The 14,705-nt window shown below is 36.5% G+C and overlaps 2 protein-coding genes across 2 annotated transcripts; one reads left to right on the top strand and one right to left on the bottom strand.

Moving 5' to 3' along the window:
• Positions 1-1,039: 1,039 nt before the first annotated feature.
• Positions 1,040-6,290, bottom strand: LOC126702663 (uncharacterized). Its single transcript, XM_050401470.1, has 10 exons — positions 5,850-6,290; positions 4,945-5,040; positions 4,010-4,094; positions 3,626-3,747; positions 3,216-3,240; positions 3,034-3,117; positions 2,888-2,917; positions 2,696-2,798; positions 2,467-2,531; positions 1,040-1,369 (listed from the first exon to the last, which is right to left on the bottom strand). The coding sequence occupies exons 1-9, from the start codon at positions 5,940-5,942 to the stop codon at positions 2,468-2,470; spliced, it is 702 nt and encodes a 233-aa protein (XP_050257427.1). The 5' UTR covers positions 5,943-6,290; the 3' UTR covers positions 1,040-1,369; position 2,467.
• A 5,604-nt stretch (positions 6,291-11,894) lies between these two features.
• On the top strand, positions 11,895-14,705 carry LOC126704077 (uncharacterized). The gene is made up of 6 exons (XM_050403113.1): positions 11,895-11,993; positions 12,171-12,296; positions 12,434-12,655; positions 12,972-13,217; positions 13,350-13,568; positions 13,671-14,705. Exons 1-6 carry the CDS (start codon positions 11,895-11,897, stop codon positions 14,703-14,705), a joined length of 1,947 nt encoding a protein of 648 aa, XP_050259070.1.

Here is a 14,705-nt window from a genome sequence, read left to right as displayed (position 1 = left end):
CACTCACCATTCTTTACGCTAAAACTTATTATTGGATACCTTTTTTGCTATTTCCTACACTTGTATTCTGAAACAATTATGGCCATGGATGGCTAGATGGAAGTAAGTTGGAAAGCACGAATGCGTTGATTGGGTCAGCGCAACCGAGTCCAATACACACGGATGCGCAGTGCGACCGTCAACGCAACTGTATTCTTGTTTGTGATGATTTTTTTTTGTTTTTTTTTTCCATTCGGGCCGATACGGTCCGCAATGGGCCAAAACAGGCCCCAAATCAGACCGATATGGGCCTAAATAAGTGTTTAAAAAAAAGGGTAAAAAATTTTGTCAAAAGACTCAAAACACACTGTTTTGACATCCTAGTTTAAAGAAAAAACTCTAAACTCATCTCAAACTCTCTTTGACTCTCTCGCTCTCCATCTCCTCTCTCTCTCTCTCTCTCTCTCTCTCTCTCTAACCCGCAGCTCTCCCTTAGACTCACTCCATCTACTATTACTCTTTAATTGGTATATGTTTACCATTATATGAAAAAATATGCTTAGCAATATATAAAAATATATAAATATAAATATATTTAATAATTTATTAATAAACGTATCCCACCGTACCCGCACCCTAATTTTTTAAAAATTGCTAAATTGCCGCACCGCACTTGCAACCACACTCGAATCCGAATTTGCACCCATGCTTCTTAGGAAGTAAATTTTTTGATGAACCCTAGGAAGTAACATGGACATTATTATTTTCATTTTAGACATGCTTTATGTAGAACGAGATGAGGAAATAACAGTAACAACGAACTCTATTCAGCAATTTCATGTCCTGGATGAGTTGTAACAGGATATACTGCCTTATGAACTTTGCAAACCAAGTCCCGACACAGATTACCCTCAATTGCAGTTTCTATCAGTTTGTTTTAACTTAAAATGCTAGCTTGTTTTTACCCTTTAATGGTTTAACCTCACTTTTCTAGGTATAAATGTACTTCTACACAGCTTATTTTTAAAACAATGAAAATGAATTCATCTCAACACACTCATTGAGAACAATGAAATGAAAATACCAATTACATGGTAGTTAAATAGCAAAACATCAGCATAAAATTACAAACACAATTCTATATACTACATTTGGTTCCAAGCTAAATTCTAAGGTATTGAACTATGAATCAACCAAAAGTATGTCGATTGACATGTCATTTCCCATAGGTTAACATTCAGATATACCAACCCACAGGAGAAGGGTGGAAAGAATGAAGCTGCAGAAGCTGGCTTGATTAGAACATCTTCTCAATAATAATAAAATGAGATCATGTTTAGCAACGAGTAATGCAAGAACAAGACGTCGGTATCAACCAGAAACTTTCATCCTGTACAGTTGCAACAAAAGTGATTGTGATGTATAGAAGCATATATACAGTGAATATTACAACGTAAATAATGGCAATGACAACATGCTGCTAATCTATTAGAATCCTCGTTGCACCAATTCAGAATGAGATTCAACATAACAAAAAATTTAAATTACTGTTGGTTTTCCTATATAAAAAAAATAAATAAATAAATAAATAATTGATCATACATAAATGCTGAATAGTCATCAATAAAATAGGAATATTTATCAAAACTGAACACATAAAAACATCGTTCCATCCAGTTGAAACATTATTGTTATAAAAACACTGATGCTAATTGGCATCAATTCAAGTCCATGGGCATCTAGATGTCATGATTCACAAAATCATTTGCAAAATAATTTCATATATTTTTTCTTTCTATAATATAAGCGTAATATACTAATATCACAGCACTAAAGGATTCAATAGTTCACACCAAGAGAGTTTCAGCACAGTGTAATATGGTGGTCATTTGTATAGAGTTTTTATTACATATTAGGTTAACTAGCAGCTTTTGGAACCTATGCAACATGAAGATGTTTAAATGTATAGTTCCCTACGATTTTCCATTTTCACTAAACATCCTTCAGTAAGCCATAACCTAAAATCATAATCAAACATAGTTGTGACAAATGAAATGTTCTCAAGTCACAAAATGTCCTCAACATAGCCATTAGAGGTGTGAAAGTGCAATATAAATTCTGAGAATAAATGAAAAGAATTATCTCAAGTGACATGATAGTGATATGGCAAGGAAACATAATCAACTGAAAGTGCTTCTCACAGCAGTTGAAAAAGGAGTCCCCATTTTTCTTCAACTCTATAATCAAGTTCAAGATAATATTATATTTAATTCAACAAACAACCTCAACTTTGTGCATTTGTACATAGCATAATAGAAAATTTTCAACTATAAAAGCTTCATAGTCCCTAATGACACTTTTCATAGTGAATTTGAACATCGCCCAATGACAATCACAGACATTTTCTAAATCATACATATGAACAAGTTTTAGACAACATGTGAATAAAAATTACAATATTCAAAGAATTGAGCAATCATGATGTACCTCAAGACAAAATCACAAGACCAAGGTACATGGCTCCACAAAGAAACATAAAAGATATCAACCCCCTGTAAGTAGAGTTCTTCACAATTAGAAATTGAAGCAATAAAACATAATTATAGGTCATAAGAGCACCTTGTGTTATTGGTTTAACATATAAGAACAAAAACTATTCAAGTCAAAAATTGAATATTTCTACTCTTCTAAAATGATATGATGCTCAGTTGCTCACCAAATAACGCCCCATCCAACACCATTACAGCAAGGACACACTTCGGCAAATTTTTCGGCATCACTAGAGTGAACTCTACGGGATATTAGATCATCATATATGTCTGCATAATTACATACAGATTAATCCATATTTCCATACACAGCCAATTAAATTAATGATTAAATTGATTGTTTCATTCCAAAGTCATACCATAAACTGAAAACAAGCTGTTCATAACACCTGCATTTTGATAAAACTGAGTAAGCATTGATTTTTCACCCCATCACATTGTGTAAAGGAACAATCATCCTTTTCCCTGAACAATATGGAAAGAAAAACAGCAGAATTTCATTTACCAATGAACAGAATGATGTACCGCAGTATACGAACTTTTGTTGTTTCTTGCAGAGCCCAAATTACACCAAGGAAAAGTATAAACCCTGAGGCAAAATACGAAATACATAAACATATAGAACCCAATATGTTGTGGCATGTATAAAAAATAGTAAGCCAAATTTTAAATTATGAAAACACTTACCAATACAGAGTCCTCGAAGAGTCCACTGCAGGAAAGACCAAAAGAAAATTGAAATAAATTAATTAATTAAAATGTCATACCACACAGGATAATCATGGTGACTTCCAATATTTAAAGCAATAAAAAAAAAATAATCATGATAATCGATGGCATTCAAAACAATTTAAATCATCTTTCTTTTGTCTTGATGGTATTTTTATCTTCTTTATGGTACACAAAAGAATAACCTCAGTATGTCAGGAATTTCCATGTTTTGTTGTCAATGTGTTCCCAACTTCAAATTTTGCATTCAACTACCATTTGAAATACTGTGTTTTCATGTGAAATCCAAATTCCTTCATAAGTGCAGAGCAGCATTCATATGGAATATTAAACAAAAAGAGAAAATCTACGTGTTCATAAGTGCTCACATTTTTAGCTACAAAAAGTACAACAAGTAGTGCAGCAAGAAAACATCCGGCAGCTATTCTTGCAGTAAGAAGATTTGTGGATGCAAGTATCAAGACCATTCCCCAGAAGGATGAACCAAGATCTGGAATGCCACAAAATGGAACAGTGAGAAGAGAAGATTGCATGATTACCAATTATTTATTGGAAAACTGCACTGAGAAACAACATATATAGAACCCAAAGATTCTAAAACTTAAATTCAAAACAAAATGAATCAGGTTAATCATGGATAAACAATATGTCACAGCAAAGCGTGCATTTGAACACTTCTACATAGCTGTTGCATAGGAGTAATATCTGCTATTAAATAAGAGTTAAAATATATTAAGGACAGGTAACATTACATCCAGCAGGCAAGATTAACCAGTAAACTCCACCACGTGTCTGTGTGGTTCCACCTTCATCTACATTAACCTTGATCCCTTCTACCTGCATTGAACCAGATTTTGTCATGCTGACAATCAAAATGGTTGATGTTGATGCTCAAAATCTTCCCATGCTATGTTTACCCCAATGCTCAAGAAAAATTGATACCAGAAGGCTTTGTTAAGCCACAAAATCACCAAGGTCCAGAAAAGACCTTACTTGTATGGCTTCTTCTAGAGTATTAAAAATATAATGGCATATCTTATGTCAAGATGTCGTCATTATGTACTAAGGAGGTATCCCACCAAATTAAAATGAAAATAGCCATTTTTTTCTCATATCAAAAGAAGATCAATACATGCAACTAGATACATATACCCAGTCCAAAAAGGCCTAAGCAGAAATAGTATGTTTTACCAGAAATCCCAAGACACCTATAATTACTCCTCTCCCACTTCATGGCTTAGAAACTCAATAAAAGACTGATGGTGCCAAATTTATTACTAGCATTAAAAGGTATGAAAAGCGGCCGATGAAATCAAGAGTTTACATGGGCATCAATAAAAGGCATCTTTAATCTTGGACATTTAAGCCAACTGCTATGAATGTTTTTGGTAAATGGATAAAGGTTGTGCAAGTCGATGTCCCTCCATTTATTTAATTTTGTATGACATTGAAGGAGAGCCTGCTGTGTTACTTTACACTAAAACACTACGTCTTTTAGATATGAGAGTTGTGCTGCTTAAGTCTATAGAAGAGTTAGTTATTTTCGGAAGCAAATAACTCCTTTAAAAATAAAAACATATAATACATCATTATAAAACCAGGTTTTCTTTTGTAATATATCACCATGACTGCATGAGTGTTGGGAAATTCATAGATAAAATTATGTGGAAAGAAGTGAGCTTCTTACGTGGCCACAAGTAAGTTTACACGCAACAGCATGACTCGCTTCATGAAGAAATACAGTGACAAGCTTGAATGGTTTCAGCAAAAATGTTCTCCACAACTACATCAATAAGAAAGATTCACACATTAAGCATAGCATTCAGAAAGTAAATTCTAAGATAATTACATACCAGCAAGTACCAATGTCTAACAGCAAATTACATAAATAGGCTCTGTTTCAAAACTGACTGAACTTTTAGTCAAGTCCAATTTTCAGAAAACCACATAACTTGGATTTACTTTTATAATTCCAACTTTTCAATTCCCATGGGTTAAGTGTATTATCCAGAACTGAAGTGGAATTGCCTTTCATATGATAAGATAGAGCTTTATACTGCATAGCAAAAGAGTACAACAACATTATCTATCTAGGATTGTTTAGCAATTTTTTATTCGCATTCAGAGTAATGTTTTGTCTTTGAGTTCATTAACAATTTTCCATCCCAGATTCAAACTTTAAAAAAGATTCTGTAAAAAGAAACAAAACTAAAATATAACTAGCAAGAAACAAAAAGGGGGTGGTCTCAGAATTTTATTGAAATTGATAAATACCCACTTGCAGTTTAATAAAACATCACCATTCAAAGAAAGGGTTAAGCACATTAACAGAAATTAATAGTGACATGGGCGCCCTTTAAAGTTTTGATCAATGGAACCTTGGGGCAAAAACATACCCCATTAAAGGAAAAAAAAAAAGATTTTGATCAATGGGTTCTAACTTCTCTGCTACAATGCAACAAAGAATAAACCATTAGGCTCTTTAACCAAATATGGGTGTCTCACTGATCCAACGTAGTTCAAGATTTTGCCCAAGAAGAATGAGAAGCAAAAATGAAATAGGAAGTGAGAGAGAAAGAGAGAGAGAGATACCGCTAGTATGACAACAGCGCAGACAGAGACAGTGATGAGAAACACAACTTGATCATGGTTGCAGCAATTCTTGAGCTCCCAATTGGGCTTCATCTATTTTCCTTATCTGCTTAATATTTTATATGAATATGATCCCAGATATGATATGCAACAACTTCAACTTAGGCCGATCTCTTGGTTGGTGCTCAAGCTCAATTGGATTGCCGGTTGGGATTCATGGGATCTATAATCTTATTATTACTGTTTAGTGTTAAAGACTCAGAATTCAGAAAGTTTTGGTAGCCAAAAGGTGTAACTTTTGCCAAGAAATTTTCAAATTGTAATGGGGAGTCGAGCTCACCTATGTTTATGTTAAGAAATGCTACTACAGTCAGAACTCATAATAATGCTCATAAAGTTTTAGTGGAACAAGATTTTGAATTCAATCTACCACAGGTCCAGATTTGTATAAAATATATTAGTTTATCATTTGATTAGAATAAATAAATACATAAAAACGAAGAAAAAATAAATAAATAAATAGTTTATCATTTGTTAAAAAAAAAGAAGTACATCTGTACATGTATAACTTTACTTTTTTTTGATAGGTCTGTACATGTATAACTTTACTTTTAAGCTTGACTTTATCATATTATTTTGTCGTACTTTGCTGTTTTCTCAAAAAAAAACTTTGCTGTTTTCTGGGACAGCCAGACCAATCATGACCTCCGTAATTATGCAATTGACGTTTGTCTTGATGTAGGGGCACAGTGTTTCCAGTCATGATAAGAGAACAATGGGGTAGTTGTTGCCGTGCTTTTCAATCTTTCTATTAGGCCATTCACATTCCCTTAACATATTCCTAATTTAAAAACATATTGGGTTCAAAAGTATAAAAAAAAAAAAAAAAAAAAAAAAAACATATTCCTAATTTAAATATATATATATATATATATTGGGTTCAAAAGTTCAACTTAACAAAAGTTATATATTTTTTAGATTATAGATGTCTAAAATTTTTTTGCATTTTTTAAATGTATTTTGTTTATTTTAAATTTTCACTTAAAAATACATCTTACATTTCATACTTTACTTTACAATACATCATGTTAAAGTAATCTTAAAAATTTATTCTTTGATAATGAGGTCCATGCTCAACTCACCCAGAACAAAAACACAATACCCAACACATAATTAAAAGATTAGAAAAAAAGAATTAGAACCTGCGCATTTTTGTGAACAATGAGAATCGTTTTACGGATGCAAATGCTATCTATTGGTTAAAATCTTAAAAATGCTCTAATAACATGTCATGTTGAAATATTTATTTCTTGTCATATTAACTTGCCTATTCAATAACATTTTTTTTTCAGGTTCTTTTGAATATACATTACTATTAGGTTTTTTAAGGTATTCTCTCATCTTCTCGTGTGTGTTAAAATATTTAATATTCTAAAAAAATATATATTTTTTATCTTTCCTCCTTCATTAATTACGAGTCCTAAAATGAAAGAGAGAAAAAGAGAGAGATTTAATGCAATCTGAATTATTCTAACTTTAATGCAAATTAAATGATTCGTTTGCCAAAAAGTTTATTGCTTTTTGTTTCTTTATCTTGACACTTTTTTTTTTTTTTTTTTTGGGGAGAAACTTTATCTTGGCTTTATTTTAAACAATCTAAGTATTAACTTATTTTTTAATAAATAAATTAGTTTTTAGCTTTTTGTTTCACATTATGCAAACTAGCTTATAACTCCATGCATATACATATATATACTTAAAGATATACAATAAGATGAATAATATAATTTATATATATATATATATATATATATAAAATTTAAATACTATTGATAATCATTTTTATATTTTCTTAACTCTTTAAAAAAAATTTGTAAGGATATTATTAAGTATAAAATGTAAATTGTCTATGTTTATTTTTTAAATTATTGTGAAGCACTTTTTTTTAACGATTCATTTATTCAAGACTCTTTGGTTTTTGTACTTAATAACTCCCTTGGATGAATATTTATGATATGGTCCTACATTTTATTCTAAAATTAAGAAATAAAACTCCTTAAGAATAAATAATTTAGGACACATAGCACAAAATTGGAACTCTAATTTAGAATTCTAATTTGAGTTTCTCTCAACTTTACCTATTATTATATACTCCTGTAGGGATATTGGGCCCAGAACTTCTTTATCTATTTATATATTGGGCCTGTGGCCCAATCCAAGGATGAGGCTTTGTCCGAGGATGAGATATCTTTGTCAGAAGAGATTGCGATAGTAAATAGAGAGATCAATCTGGGTCATAACAGTTTAAAGGGTGGGCCGAGGATAAGCCTATCCTCGGCTAACCAATGCCGAGGACTGGAGGGGTTATCAGTCGTCTCGGGTAACGTTCCAGGAAGTTTCGTTGGTGCAGATATGTATTGCAGTGAGATCAAACTGGAAGAAGTCCTAAAAATATCCTAGGAGAAAGCCGCTGCTTCCGCATTAAATGCACTACAGCTAACTCTCTGGCCGCATTAATGTGGAGATTATGCTTTTTGCTGATGGGACAAGTATCAATATCGACCGTCTGACATGCACGTGGAAGGTGGAGATGGAAAGGGAAGACAGTATAAAAAAAAGGAGGCAATGAGACTGAGGGATCGAAAAAGAGAGGAAAATTACTGTAGCATCTAGAACTAACTTTGTAATCAAACTTGAAAGAAATACATAAGAACAGATCTCCCCGGACTTTGCCGAGGACGATTTTCTTCATTATAAACCTACTCATTCACATCTTCTTCTCCTTTAAACCTATTTTCTAGTTAGTCTAATTCATTATAACTTAGTTTTCCAACCCACTTCTCTACAAATTCATTGTTTTGGGCTTTTTGGGCCTAAGTCCACCAACCTTTGGGCTAGGGAATCTAAATCCAATCCTTACAACTGGTGCCGTCTGTGGAAATTACTGGTATGATAGTGAGTTTGACATCCAATTATGGTAGGTTCAAGTTCAAACCAAACAGAATCCATGAGGTCTCAACGTCAAGATCACTTCCGTGAACTTGAGCAAAAGAGAGACCGGGAGAGGAGTGTACGTACTACCCATACTAGTAAAAGTCATTCTCAGGGTGGTAGCCATCTCTCCTAGGAGAAAGATACCAAAGCCATGCAGAAGGAAATTGATCACCTAAAGAGAAGCTTACGCCACAAATATAGAAGGCAAACTCTTTCCAACTCTGATTACTCCGATGATGATGAGAAGGACGCTGACTATAGACAAAGGTCAAGGACTCCCCCCAACGAGTCTTTCTCATATGATGAAAATTACCGCCATGATGCAGAAACAGAAATTCATCTTCGGGAGGCATAGGAAATGACACTATGAGTAAAGCACTCAACCAAATTTTCAAGTCACCTTTCAGGCGCTGGATTGAGGGAGGAAGACTTCCTCAGCGGTTCACTCAACCCACATTCACCATGTATAATGGCAAAACAGACCATGTCGAGCATGTTAGCCACTTCAATCAAAGGATGGTTGTACATTCCAAGAATGAAGCCTTGATGTGCAAGGTATTCCCATCCAGCCTAGGGCCTATAGCGATGAGGTGGTTTGACGGTTTGAGGGCAGGTTCCATCGATTCCTTCAAGGAACTCACTCAGGCGTTTGGATCCCGTTTCATTACGTGCAACAGGGTTGCTCGGCTTTAGGTTCCTTGTTATCCCTGTCCATGAGAGAGGGAGAAACCCTGAAAATATATTCAGATAGATATTGAGAGATGTTCAACGAGATAGATGGTGATTTTGATGATGTAGCCATCAGCACTTTCAAGCTTGGCCTACCTGCCGAGCATAGCTAAAGGAAGTCTTTGACTGGGAAACCTGTTACTAGTATCTGCTAGCTCATGGATCGAATTGATAAATATAAGAGAGTTAAGGAGGCCCAGCAGTAGGGTAAAAAAGATAGCAAGGTTATCCCTCAAGAGAGAAGGGATTTCAAGTCAGACTGTTACAACAATGACAGATCCCGGAGGGATTTTGCTGGGCAATCTGGGCCTGCAATTTCTCAAGTGGTTAACACCATATTTCGAGAACCAGTGCATCAAATTTTGGAGAAAATAAAAAATGAGCCATACTTCAAATGGCCGAACAAGATGAGTGAAGACCCTTTGAGACGCAACCAGAGCCTTCATTGCCAATACCACCAAGAGCAGGGATATACCACCGAGGACTGCAGAACACTATGGAACCATCTTGAGCAACTGGTGCAAGAGGGAAGGTTGTAACAATTTCTATACCGGCCCAATGGACAAGGAGAGCAGTTAAGATCAGGGGCTCAAGGGCAGGGGCGGAGCCACATAGTGGCTTAGGGGGGCCCCGGCCCCTGAAAATATATATATATATATATATATTCCATTAGAGTAGGTAGAAATAAAATTGGGCCCCCCCCAATATTGGACAGCCGGCCCCCCCCCCCCCATGCCCAATTCTCAACTATTCTCTCAAGCCTAGCTCAAATATACTCCCAAGCCCAGCTTTAGTTTTAAGTCTTATCACCTTATGTACTCCAAATAAAACAAGATGGCCCGCTCAAGTCCAAACACTAAAAACAAAACTTCACTCTCTTCATCTCAAAAAATCCACCCACTGACCCACAAAATCCATTTCTTTACTTCTTTTTCTTTTGTTTTGTCTTCTTTGATACACTTTCATTTGCACTGGTACCGTTGCCTACCTCCCAGCCCCCAAAACTCCAGTCCTCTGTACTCACAGTCCAAAAAAAAAAATCCTGATCAATTTTTTCTTTCTTCATCAGCTTTAGTTTTGAAACTTGGTGACTACTTGGTGACTGGTGAGTTCTCTGCTCTTTCTTAAGCATTAAACATTCATCTCTTTTTAATGTCTTTTTTTTATTTTCTCAACTATCTACACCTAAATATTCACATGCTCTTTATATTTTCATAGATTTTTAGAGAAATACATGATTGAAGGCATGGAGAGATTGTTTGTGATGAGTCTTGAAGGGAAGATCTAAAGTTGGAGGTAGTCAGGCAGAGGCAGTAGGCATTGCACATGGGTGACCCATCTTTGCACTTTGTGAAGACAAAGTTTCTAAGGTAAAATTGTTTTGATTTATTACCTATTTTTGATTAGTTAGATATCATATCGTTGTGGATGTGGCTGTGGGTGTTGTTAAATTGTTTGGTTTATGTTATGTACCAATACTCGTGTGTTTAATTTTTGTTTTTGCTTGAGGGGTTATTATTAATTAAAGTCGTATTAAAAATGGGTTGTATGTTTAAATTATAGTGGAAATTTTTTTTTTCTTGAGAATAAAAAACATCCATATAACTAAGTAAAAATTTCTAATTAAAATTTTATTTTTTAAACTTCTTTTCAGGTTTATTTTTGAGTCATATTCTTAAAGCTAAAAGAATTATGAGCAAATGAAAAAAAAAATTTGATGCATTCTTTAAGAAAAAAGATGTTAGCAATTCAGAAATTAGGACACCTGTGGCTGTAGAAACAAATGTTGATACTTCAATGCCTGATGAACACCTTGACCCCTCTAAATGTTCAAGAATTCAATCTGAAGAGATAGATTGTGATCCAGGATCACGTAAACAAATATGTGAATTCCCTATCAACAAACAAGATGAAATCCGACGAGCTTATCTCAAAGAAGGTCCATATCAACCTAAAAATATAGACTATCCATACAACAATGATACTCATCGTCGTCGATTTCAACCTTCATGGTTCGAATCGGCCCCCCAATGTAAAAATTCCTGGCTACGCCCCTGCTCAGGGGGATGCTCCTTTAAGGCCTCCGTTAGGCACAATCAATGTCATCTTTGCGGCACCCAGGAGAACCGGTTCTCACCCTTCTAGGGTGATGTCTGTAGCTAGGCATTCAACCGAGGACGCTAACCCTGAGTCGAAGAGAGCTAGAGTGGAGGTCCAACCATCGCTGAGTTTCTCAAATGAAGACATGATTGGAACCATCCAACCACATGATGACGCTTTGGTGGTTACCCTTAGAATAGGGGGTATGATGTGAAGAGAGTAATGATAGACCAGGGCAGTTGTGTAGAAGTCATGTATCCTGACTTGTACAGAGGACTAAACTTAAAACCTGAAGACCTGACAACCTACGATTCACCTCTGGTAAGTTTTGATGGGAAGCTTGTTACCCCGAAGGGCCAAATTAGGTTGCCTGTATAGGCCGGCTTAGAGGTAGTGGAAGTGGACTTCATAGTGGTGGATGCATACTCCCCCTACACAGCCATTGTGGCCAGACCCTGGCTTCTTACCTTGGGTGTTGTTTCTTTAACTCTGCATTAGAAGGTGAAGTATCCGTTAGGAGATCGGATTGAGGAGCTGGCAGGGAACCAATCCATGGCTAGGCAGTGCCTTCTGTCTGCAATTTTGCATCAGCCAGCAGCTAAGTCCTTGGCTCGGTTAAGGAAGGTTTATAGTAATCAAAGTCTCTAGAATTACCTGCAAAGGGGCCAGTCGAGGAGGCCAAATGTGAAGATTTAGAGAAATTTGTTGTAGGTGATGATCCAGAAAAGTTTTTTCAAGTTAGAGCTTAGCTACCGCCTCAGGAGAAAGAGGAGTTAGTGATATTTCTCAAGAGGAATGTTGATGTATTCGCTTGGAATGCTTACAAAGTTCCGGGGATGGATTTGAGCTTCATTTGCCACCATTTGAATGTCAGTCCATCTTTCACCCCCAGGAAGCAACCACCTCGGCACTCATCCAAGGAACACTCTGATGCTATCAAGGACGAGGTGATGAAACTTAAGCAGGCTGGGGCTATTAAAGAGGTTTTTTACCTTGAATGGTTGGCTAACACTGTAGTGGTAAAGAAGAAGACTGGGAAGTGACGCGTATGTGTAGATTTTACAGACTTGAACAAGGCCTGCCCAAAGGACCCTTTCCCTATGCCTCGGATTGACCAGCTGGTGGACGCGACGGTGGGCCATCCTTGGATGAGTTTTTTGGATGCCTTTTAAGGGTACCATTAGATACCTTTAGCTTTGGATGACCAAGAGAGGACAACCTTTGTCACTCTTATTGAAAATTATCATTACAAGGTGATACCCTTTGATTTGAAGAATGCATGGGCTACCTCTGTAACAGAGGATGATAACCAGGATGTTTGAGCTACAGTTAGGAAAAAACATTGAAATTTATATCGATGATATGATGGTAAAGAGCAAGGTAGAGTCCGAGCATGTAAATGACCTCAGAAATATCTTTGATATCTTGAGGAAACATAAGCTACAACTTAATGCTTCCAAGTATTCTTTTGGCATCGGATCTGAGAAGTTCTTGGGCTACATGGTCACACACCGCGAGATAGAAGTCAACCCCGACCAGATTAAGGTGATTAACAATCTATAACCACCTCGGAATCCCAAAGAGGTCCAGAAGCTTATGGATATGACCGCTGCTTTAAACCGATTCATCTCTCGGTCAGTAGACAGGTGTAGGCCTTTTTTTCAATTGTTGAACAAGTGGAAGGGGTTTGAATGGACTGAAGAGTGTGTATTGGCTCTCCAGCAGTTGAAAGAGTATTTGTCTCGGCCACCCATCATGTCAAGACTCAAGGTGGATAAGGTTTTGTTTGCTTATATCATGGTGGCCTCCCTCATAGTGAGCTTGGTGCTAGTACGAGTTGATAGTGGTGTTCAGAGGCCAGTCTATTACGTGAGCAAGTCACTACATGAAGCCAAGGTCTGATACTTGCCACTTGAGAAGGCCATTCTGGTAGTGGTGCATGGTACACGTAAGCTCCCCCACTATTTCCAATCACACACAGTTGTTGTCTTGACTCAGCTCCCGCTCAGATTCCTACTTCGGAGTGTTGACTACATAGTGAGAATTACAAAATGGGGCACGATCCTAGAGGCTTTCGATATCAAATATATGCCTCGCACCTCTGTCAAGGGTCAGGTCCTCGCTGACCTGGTGACTGAGTTTGCCGAGACCCCATTAGTAGATAGATTAGAGGAGCAAAACATGGATGGAAAATCGGTTGGTATAATCTCCTTGCAAGAGCCTTTATCCCGGAAGGTCTACATTAATAGTGCAGCTAATCATAGAGGATCTGGGGTGGAGCTAGTTCTAGTATCCCCGAAAAAGATCACAATTGAGAAATCCTTGAAACTGGGATCCTCAGCCACAAACAATGAGGCTGAATACGAAGCTCTGTTGGTAGGGATGACTATGGTTCAAAAAATGGGTGGAAAAGCAATGGAGATATTCTCTGACTCAAGGTTGGTTGTAGGCCAAGTCCAGGGAGAACTGGAAGCAAGAGATCCTAGAATGCAGGAATATTTGAACCAAGTTAGACACTTACAACCTAAATTTGAATCTTTTATTTTATCACAAGTTCCTAGAAGTAGAAATACACATGCGGACTCTCTTGCCACATTGGCAACCTCCTCGGCACATAGCTTACCTCGGGTAATCCTTGTGGAGGACTTATGCAAACCCTCCGAAGCGAAAAGGAATGTGGTTCATGTTCACCAAATAAGGGTGGGGCCTAGCTGGATAGACCTTATTGTGCTATTCCTTAAGAACGATGTTCTTCCTGAGAGTAAGTTCGAAGCCGACAAGATACAGAGCGAAGCTCCTCAATTTTGGCTATCCGAGAACCAAAAGTTGTACAAAAGATCCTTCTTTGGCCCGTACCTACTATGCGTACACCCTGAAGTAATTGAGTTGCTCCTAGAAGAATTACATGAAGGGATTTGTGGAAGCCACACGGGGGGCAGATCTTTATCTCATAGGGCCCTCACACAAGGTTATTGGTGGCCAAATATGCAGAAAGGAGCACAGGAATATGTGAAGAAGTGCGACCAATATTAA

Source organism: Quercus robur, chromosome 10 (assembly GCF_932294415.1).
Source record: "Quercus robur chromosome 10, dhQueRobu3.1, whole genome shotgun sequence".
NCBI lineage: Eukaryota > Viridiplantae > Streptophyta > Magnoliopsida > Fagales > Fagaceae > Quercus > Quercus robur.
Note: the sequence above shows the minus strand (reverse complement) of the source record. Positions and strands in the feature narration are given on the sequence as shown.

What these genes read in the sequence shown, in the direction of transcription:
- LOC126702663 (XM_050401470.1), bottom strand. Translation starts at nt 5,942, where the DNA reads ATGAAGCCCAATTGGGAGCTCAAGAATTGCTGCAACCATGATCAAGTT. An exon ending in GTTAATCTTGCCTGCTGGAT is followed by an intron (nt 3,748 to 4,009) that starts GTAATGTTACCT and finishes GTGGCATTCCAG; the next exon opens with ATCTTGGTTCATCCTTCTGG. An exon ending in CAGCTTGTTTTCAGTTTATG is followed by an intron (nt 2,799 to 2,887) that starts GTATGACTTTGG and finishes GTAATTATGCAG; the next exon opens with ACATATATGATGATCTAATA.
- LOC126704077 (XM_050403113.1), top strand. Translation starts at nt 11,895, where the DNA reads ATGATAGACCAGGGCAGTTGTGTAGAAGTCATGTATCCTGACTTGTAC. An exon ending in CCTTGGCTCGGTTAAGGAAG is followed by an intron (nt 12,297 to 12,433) that starts GTTTATAGTAAT and finishes CTACCGCCTCAG; the next exon opens with GAGAAAGAGGAGTTAGTGAT. An exon ending in AGGCTGGGGCTATTAAAGAG is followed by an intron (nt 12,656 to 12,971) that starts GTTTTTTACCTT and finishes CCTCTGTAACAG; the next exon opens with AGGATGATAACCAGGATGTT.